Source organism: Seriola lalandi, unplaced genomic scaffold (assembly GCF_002814215.2).
Source record: "Seriola lalandi dorsalis isolate HSWRI2012SDOR001 ecotype SW California unplaced genomic scaffold, Sedor1 jcf7180002054422, whole genome shotgun sequence".
Taxonomy (NCBI): Eukaryota; Metazoa; Chordata; class Actinopteri; order Carangiformes; family Carangidae; genus Seriola; species Seriola lalandi.
This window is the reverse complement of record NW_019524975.1, coordinates 369,134-377,882: the sequence shown is the minus strand read 5'-3', so window position 1 is coordinate 377,882 and position 8,749 is coordinate 369,134. Positions and strand designations below refer to the sequence as shown.

Below are 8,749 nucleotides of genomic sequence, written 5' to 3'. Positions count from 1 at the left end.
CTGTTGTTTTTCTCCTATGAATAAAGTTCATTATGTCAGTCACAAAGATTCTAGTGTGGGTAAAGCAGGTGAATTAAAATCTCATCACATCTTTGACAAAAAGCACACAAGGTATCGAGGTGTAGTTTATAACTACATCCTGATCTAGGTCCTGATGTATTACTGACTGGGTCAGGGGGCCCTACAAAGCCTCTGCCTTAAGTGACTGTTTTTAATATTTCTGGTTGAAAATCAAAGAGCCCAGTGACAAAAATGCTCTGATATTTGTTTTCAGTCCAATGCTATGTTTATTTTATTTATGATGTTTCTATTCATTTTTTTTTCCTGCACTGTGCTCATTTAGACTGAAATCATCATAGTCATTTTGAACACAACTTTAGAGTTATGGTTAACCTACATGTCACAAATGCCCTGTGTGGTGCAGACCCTGTATACGAGGAGGGTTGTTGTCTCATTCACTGCAAAAATAATGACTCAGACACGTCACGCCTTGAAAATAAATAAACTATATTCAAACAAGGTCAACTTCACTTGATTAAAGACCTTCATTTTCTTTCAGTAACACATTACACCTCATGCCATGTTCTCAAAAACAAATTGTCTTTTTTTTTCTAAGATTTTTTTTTTCTGCATTTCATAAAAAAACTTTTATATCATCTTCAGTTAATAATTTATTACAGTATTGAATAAATGTATATGCCTATCACATGATATTGTAGTAACTCAGTCATTATTTCCCTACAAAGGTTCAGGCAGAGAGAAATTTTCATCATCACAGGAAAAAACTTCACAGAGAAACACAATGAAGAGCAAGACCTGGGAGGGAGCGAATGGGAGAAGAAGAAGAGGAGGGGGAGGGGGAGGGGGAGGAAGAAGAGGGGGACACTAACACAGACACAGAAATATCGTACACCAACAAACAAAAAGATGACCTGGGGTGTTGCTCGTTGCAGACGTAGCCTTGACACAACAGAGCGCAGCGCGGGCTCTCTTTTCACAGCTTCTGAAGGTAACAAAACTAACACACAGGAGACTCTGAATCCATAAATGCTGTCTGTGTGTGACTGTGTGTGTTTCTGATCAGTACGTCTGTATGGAGTTGTGGTTGTTTTCTGTGTGTGCCATTTGCTCATTTCACTTCACAGAATGTCTCTGGTGTTTTTGGGATTGCGGGGGAATCAACCTGATAAAATATGCCTATAGGCGTCCATCACAGTAGACCATGCTGCTAACACACATACACAGGGATTCATCATGCATCTGCAGAGGAGCACGGAGGGAGGCAAACACAGACACACACTGGGGAGGGAGGGGTGAGGAGGAGAGTCTGGATCGGGGAGGCATCACATCTAGCTACAGAACAGCAAAGGCCGAAGCCGGACAGTTAGTACAGAAGTTCATGGAAACAAGGAACATTGTCCGGACATTGTACACAGTTCTGTTCTTGGGCGCTGAGCCACATCTGGGTCACTTCTGCTGGGACAAAGCTGGGAGCACCGGACACAAGAGCTGATCCATTCTGTACCCGGTGGTGCTGATCATTTTTCACCCAGTCACAGATTACTTCATCAGACCTGTGTGTGCGTGTGTGTGTGTGTGTGTGTGTGTGTGTGTATATGTGTGTATGTGTATGTGTTGTGTAATCTTGGTCCCAGCTGGCGGTTTAGTGAGTGAACTTCAGTTAAGTTACTGTCAAAACCTCACACACCACTGACCTGCCTCAAAGCCACCATTAATATCTACAAAATGTCCCTGTTCAGCTCAAAACGAGCCGAGACTGACAATCATACTTACAATGTTCCACACTGTTTCTTCATGTAAACATGCTACCTACAGTCAAAACTCCCTCTTCAGGAGGACTGGATGAAGAAATGTACGTTGGCGGAGGGTAACAACAAACACTGCAGCAGATAAACATGTCAACTGACCTCTCGTCAAAAACCCACTAACGAAATAAGATGCGTATGAATTTTATCCTGTATTGCACGTTGAAACCACGCTCCTTGAACTAAACTCCAAACTGTTCACCTCAAGGACCTGTGGCACAGCTTATCCATAGATAAATAATCCTCTTGTAAATAAATAAATATCTAAATAATCTCATGAGAATAAATATACATAAGTAACACAGACACGAACGAGTCAGCAGATAAAGTATTTGACTAAATGAGATGAGATTACGCTCGGTTATGATACACTACACTGTTTGAGCAGTTCAAAGGGGAGCTTCCTCTGTGGAAAATATATCAAAATCTAATCCACTAAATTCAGTAACGATTTAATCTACACTACCAACTCTGTATACTGATACTACTCTAAACATTGTTTAGAAGTACAAAAAAATCTACCTCGGATATATCTGTAAGGAAAAGATACAAAATTGGTTTTAGAAAGTTTACAAAGTATAGTTAGTTAAGGGTAAATGAATTGAATCTTTCCAATATTATTGTATATAATAAGAGTAATAACAATTTCCACTTGTATAGCACTTATTATTTGTGGGTGAAATGTTTGTAATGCACCTGCAGCACGAAGCACAACGTTCTCACAGGAATATATTAAGGTGACTGATATTAGGCAGTAAATCTTACAGTAATTATAATGTTGACTGGGATGTCTCGACGTGTACAAAAGGACGCTGGGCTGTTGATGCTTTGTGTCTAAGCTAATAATTCATATCACACCATCATGTTGCACACTGCTCGCTACGTTTGCTGTGATATTTACTTTTTCATTTGCACCTCTCTTCGTTTTGTACCTCTCTGTTGTGCATCCTATCTATTTAGCAGCCAGTAGTTTCAGTAGCTTGTGAACATTTTACTGTATGTTCCAACTCTGCCATGCAATACTGAGCAACACATACATGTCATGAGGGGCAGCGTTCTGTAATGTGTTTCCCACGGAAAACAGTCTACGCTGTGGTATTATGCCTATAGAAACTGTCTTTGATTTAAACCTAGGTTTGACAGTGTGGACCTGTCAGCTGTCTGCAAAATGAAGCCCTATCTGCTGCTGACCTACACGCTGTAAACAAAGCCTGGAGAACATTACATCATAGTTTAGTTAGTCCTTTTAAACAATGTTCACCAGAATGGAAAGTCATTTTTAGCAGGTTCTTACATACAGCGTATTGTGCTCTAAACACAGATGGATGGACGGGGACAAATTACAACAACCCCTTCCCACAGGAGAAGAAAGATCCAGTCTTACATGAATCAAACCTTCAAACAGTTCATAGTTTTCCTCCAGTGACTCTCCCTTCACATATTGCACACTAACGATTTCTCAGCTAAAGAGAAAAAAAAAAAAAACCCACAACACTATATGTTTTAGTTCCATCAAACAAAGTGCAGTCTGGACAGTTAGTTCAGCTGAGAGCTTGAATACTAGATTTTCACTTGAGCGTTTTCCTTAAGGCATTGTGTTGGTGCTGTCTTGAAGCAACAGTGTGGTGCAGACTAACATCCTGCAGGATCCTGTGTCCTGATCAATATGTGAATCTTGATGTTTAAAATCTATTTAGTCAGGTATTAAATTACTTAATTGCAATTAACTGGCTTAAGAGGCTTCACTCTTTAAAGTAAACAAGTGGTTCTCAAACTGGGGGGCACACCCCCCTGTGGGGAGGGAGGCATAGAGCCACTGCAGGGTGGGTGGGTGGGTATGTGGGGTGTAGGGGGCGTGGATGATGAGGAAAATATGGAGTGAAACTAAGTTGAGTGAATATGATTTATGTAGGGGAAATAAACAAAACAGTGCTGATCTGTATTTCACACAATTAATTTCCCTATTATTATTAACGATTGACAAAAATTGTGGGGTGGGGTTTTTTTTGGCTTCTGAAGGAGGGCATGCCGGAAAAAGTTTGAGAACCACTGAGCTAAACTAACACTGTTAAGTCTCTCTCTGTCTGACATGCTGCTGTCACTAAAGATAGAGGATTAGTCTGTCAGGATACATGCCACAGTAATGGCTGAGTCTGTCACTACCACAGTGTCACAGTGATGACTGACTGCTGTTCAGTGATCTCAGTCCATCTGGATGGAGCAAAAAGCCTCAAACAAAGACTCTACATATTTAATCTTTTCTGAGGAGGAAAATGTCCTTTTGTTCCTCTCAGACCAAACGCCTCTCCTACTTCCTGCCTGCCTACACACACATTTCTACGGGAAGGAGTTATCACCAAGGACCAGCTGATAGTTTCTGTTCACCAAGCAGACACACAAATGCAGGCATGTAATCTACAGGTGGATTCTGTTCATTCCCTTTTACATAGTATATATATATGAGACTTATTATGTGAAGATGCTCCGTATCCGGCTACACATGCAAAAAAATAATCCTTTAGTTTGACACACAAGCCTCCGCCAGAGGGAGAGAACATCTGGTAAACAGACACATTTGACTGGAACACAAAGACGGGAGGAATGGCTCTTTAAAAACTGTCAGCCACTTCTAAACTTGTATTTCACCAGTTCATCATTTGTTTATTTGTTCAGCTAAGACTTCAGTTTCTAATGTTTGGGACCTGTGGCCTGGTTCCAGTCTGTGCATGAATTTCAAAAACTCTCTTTTCACTGTAATTTGGCTTTCTATACAAAAAAGTAGCTTTGCATTCTGGGGGATCCTTTCTTTCACCCTCTCTACGTTTTTCACTGGTGGCAACACTATCTGCCTCCTGAAAACACTACACTCTATATGTACACCGGTTTTTACTATTTACAGCGTGTGTGGAGAACAGCTTTCTCATCACCACTTTATATGACTCTCCTGTAGTAAACAGACTTAATGTTGCTGTAAACATTCCACTCCTTTTTTCACACAGCGCTCCACCTCCTCCGTGAGGAAACGTGCAGCTGTATCAGTAAAGATGGAGAGGTGGCAGGGACACGTTTTGTTGCAGGATGTAACTCAGGAGAAATGTTGTCCAGTGTGCACAGGTTTCTGTTCCATCTTAACACTAACAGGCCTGCTCTTCTCTATCAGTGGTCTCATCCTCTAATCCAACCTAAACCCACCTGACTCTAAAATAAACCTTCTATACCACAGAATGAAACAGCGCTCCAGAGGCTGACCCTCTCTTCACCTCGAAAACTCCACAGTCGCTCTCTCTGTCTCTCCATCTTCCCTCTTCTAACTTTGCCTCTGTAACCTTTTGTATCCTCACTTCTCGCCCTTCACAAACACTTCCTCTCGCCCTACATCATGCCTGTAACTGTGCCTGTGTGTGTGTCTCTTATGATCTGATCTGTTTACACATGTGTACATATAAAGTGTGTGTGTGTGAACATGTATCTGGAGTATTTTAGTGTCCCTGCATCGAAGACCAGGACACCTCCAGGCTGCAGTGAGCCTCATTAAACAGATGAATCATACACTTGTTTCATGTCGAACTGTGAGCTGTATGGACTGAGTGTTAAAGTATATGTGTGTGTTGTTGTGCAATATTCTTCCAGAACTTTCTCCATCTCCGTTTTTAAAAGCCGTTTATGTGGCAGTAGGCCTCCAGGCTGGAGAAAAGGATGTAGAGGAACCACAGGCCCAGGAACAGCAGGCTGGTCAGGAGGCGGGGCACCCTTGGGCCACCGAGCTCTCCGCCAATGGAGGGCCGGCGTCTGAACAGGAGCACAGCCATGCAGATGAAAGCGAAGATGGTAAAGAGCGTGACAGAGAAGGCCAGCGACCCCGGGTCCACCTTGAACTCCTTCCCCTTGATTTTCCAGTAGACTGCGGCCACTGACCAGGCCACGCCGATCCCCAAGAACACGTTGACAGCGTTGCTACCAGTGACGTTTCCGACAGACGCATCGGCGTGCTGGTCCTGCATGGCGGCCACTTTGCTAGCGAAGGTGTCTGGGTGAGAGAAAGAGGTGGGAAGAGTAAATCATGCATATACACATTAACACACATGTGCACATACAAAGAGAAGTAACTGCACTGTTAGGGGTGGGTATAAGTTTTGGGCTGCATGTAGACATTCACAGACAATTTATGTCATGTAAACCTTTGTGGATGTTTGCAGTCATGCAGATGTGGAAAATATCAATTGGAAGAATCCACTCAATAAACAGCTGGTACTATCTGCTGCTTTCTTGGGCCAATATTTAACACAGTGGAAAAGTAGAGGAGATGTCACACTGACATTCTGTTGACCGGTGGTTCTCACGTCTTTGCCAATGAAAAGCGTTGAGAAACTGGTTAAACCTGTCAGGGCCCGGGTAGTTTTGTAATATATTTTGGTAGGTTTTGCGTTTGTGTCTTGTCTACTTCCTGTTTTATTTTGGTGTGTGTTCTTCCTTGTAGTGTCTAGCTTCCTTCCCTCCTGTTGATTGCCTCCCTTCCCCTAATGTGATACACCTGTGTATCGTTATCATTCAGTCTATATATGTGGTGGGTTTTTTTTCCCCCCCTTCTGTGCCAGATCATCTTATCGGATTGATCTGAGGCCACCTGTTCTGTGCTTGATAAAACCACAGATACTGAGGCAAGTGGGAGGGCAGATGCATTTCAGTTTTGAGGACACCAGACTCACACCCAGTGAAATTTCTTTCTCATGTAAATGGAGCCTTAAATCTCATTGAATGGATTGCGAATATCTTGACAAGCATGTTGTTGCAATGTGACTTCTGTGATGTGATGTGTTGTTTGATTATAAAGCAGGTCTAGTTTTTATATTAATACTGTGAAAGTATCAAAGCAGAGAAATGCACACAGCCTGTATTCAGAAACTGAGACTTAAAACCAGCTGTCAGGACGTTTGTAACTCTGTGATGTCACAACAAAGCAGTCACCGCCCTCTGCCATGCCCCTAGCCCTGCCCACGTGTACCCACCACCCAAACTTGCAGGATTTAGTTTCTCGTTAGAGTGTTTACCTGAAATCTATTTATATAGATTAATAAGATCATTCAGAACAGTTCAACTTCAAAATAAAACACAGAAAACTGTCAAATATGGGACCTTTTAAAAGTTGGATTCATGATGCATGATCATGACACAAAAGTTCTGCTCATGTCACGTGGTCTGGTCTCACCTGTGTTTCCCTCTATACTTCCCTGCTCCCACACACTAAAAGAGGACTTTCACTCACCTGGAATAGAAGTTCCCAATGCCACAAACACCACTGCAGTCACTGTGTCCCGCAGACCCACGGTGCAGCCGAAGTGTGACGCCAAATCGCCGATGACGGCGGTGAGGAGGCCGATGACACTGATGGAGACGCAGAAACAGGCCCAGCCGTTCCAGTACTCTGTGGGCGGGACGCAGGCGAACAGAACCTTCCAGAAGACAGTGAGGAAATGCATGACATAGTCGTAACAGGATGGAAGACGCTCCTCACGTCCTTCCTCACCGTCATCGCCGTCACCTGACGGAGAGGGAAACAGGAGGAACATGAGACAAAATCATGGAGAAGATCAGAGTTGGAACATTTTCAACAAGTTAAACATTTAGACATGGACAGAAACTTCACAGTGCACATGGACAAGGCTGATGCAAGATCAACAGGTTTCATGCTCATGATATTATAAGAACACAGTGATGTTAAAATGCATCAGCATTTTCAGGGGGTTCCAGCATATAGAGATTTAATGTACAGACTTTTAAGTCCAAGCTGTTGAAGGTGGAGACATTACTGTCTGTAGTGAACCGTTCCTTCCACTAGATGGTGGCCTTGAATCACAAATCCCTCTCCCACCAGCCACTCATGGTTGGATAAGAGCACAGATTCATTGTGACAGCCATCCGCATCTGTCTTCATGTGTTTCAACTTTGCAGTCTAATAAGACTGCTGTTTTAAAACTAATATTTAGTATTTTAATTGAGAGAGTTGACTTTCTGTGTGTACTACCAAGAGATAAAAACACTGGTAGGTTCAGTCCTGGTTTAGGTGGGCAATTGTATTGAATGCTAAACAACATCTGTATAAATGAGTAGAACTGATACATTGCAATAACAACAATCTTGCAAGTTAACTGTGTCACACTGTGAGAATGATTTAACAATTATTAAAAACCTTTTTATTTCATTTTATTTAACCAATTATCTTGGCTGCAGCCTGTGTCAGACTGTACAATATGGTGGAATGAAATCCTGCTGAATTGGATGTAAACTGAACAGCAGAGCAGAGAAATCGATGCCATCTGCTTTCATGATTTGAAAATGTAGCAAAATTCTCACTCGGTTGTTGCTGGACTTACAGCAAGCTAAGCTCATCTGACGACCAAAGATTTCTCTCACAACCGTCAATTTAGTCTGGGAACAGCCCAAAATCACCCAGTTTAAACAAGATGGACAACATCTGAAAATAAGACCTAGTGTCACAACACAGACTGATTGGGTTATTTTTTTAAGGAGTACAGATGTAAGTTCATTAACAGGCTGATTGTATTCATTATCAGTAAAGACTGCAAGGCCAGGCCCCTAATTACAAAACAACAGTAATGGGGAACTTGGAGACCCTGGTTTACAGAACCAGGACGCTTTCACATATGGAGTTATTAATAACAAACGGTAATCAGTTAATGAGTCTTTAAAAACAGTGAATTGTGAATATTCATCAAGCTCACAGCAGTTGTTTAGACTTCGTGGCAGGTGTTTGCTCCCTCCGGTAATATGTCTATTTACACTCATACACACGCTCACCTGCGCTGACAGTGACCGCCTCAACAAACTGTTCCCTCCAGGAGTGTGTGCCGATCACCAGCGCCAGGTTGGTCTTCTTAATGAGCTTGTCAACGGTGCTCTGCCAA

At 42.3% G+C, this 8,749-nt stretch overlaps 1 protein-coding gene across 1 annotated transcript in view; it reads right to left on the bottom strand.

The window, feature by feature from the left end:
- Positions 1-488: 488 nt before the first annotated feature.
- slc8a2b (solute carrier family 8 member 2b) overlaps positions 489-8,749 on the bottom strand; it is a 162,010-nt gene continuing 153,749 nt past the window's right edge. Inside the window, exons 15-17 of the mRNA XM_087175159.1 lie at positions 8,643-8,742; positions 7,090-7,365; positions 489-5,853 (exon numbers count right to left, since the gene is read on the bottom strand). Of these exons, the coding sequence (XP_087031285.1) occupies positions 5,477-5,853; positions 7,090-7,365; positions 8,643-8,742 (753 nt within the window). The 3' untranslated portion in view covers positions 489-5,476. The remainder of the gene's footprint in view (positions 5,854-7,089; positions 7,366-8,642; positions 8,743-8,749) is intronic.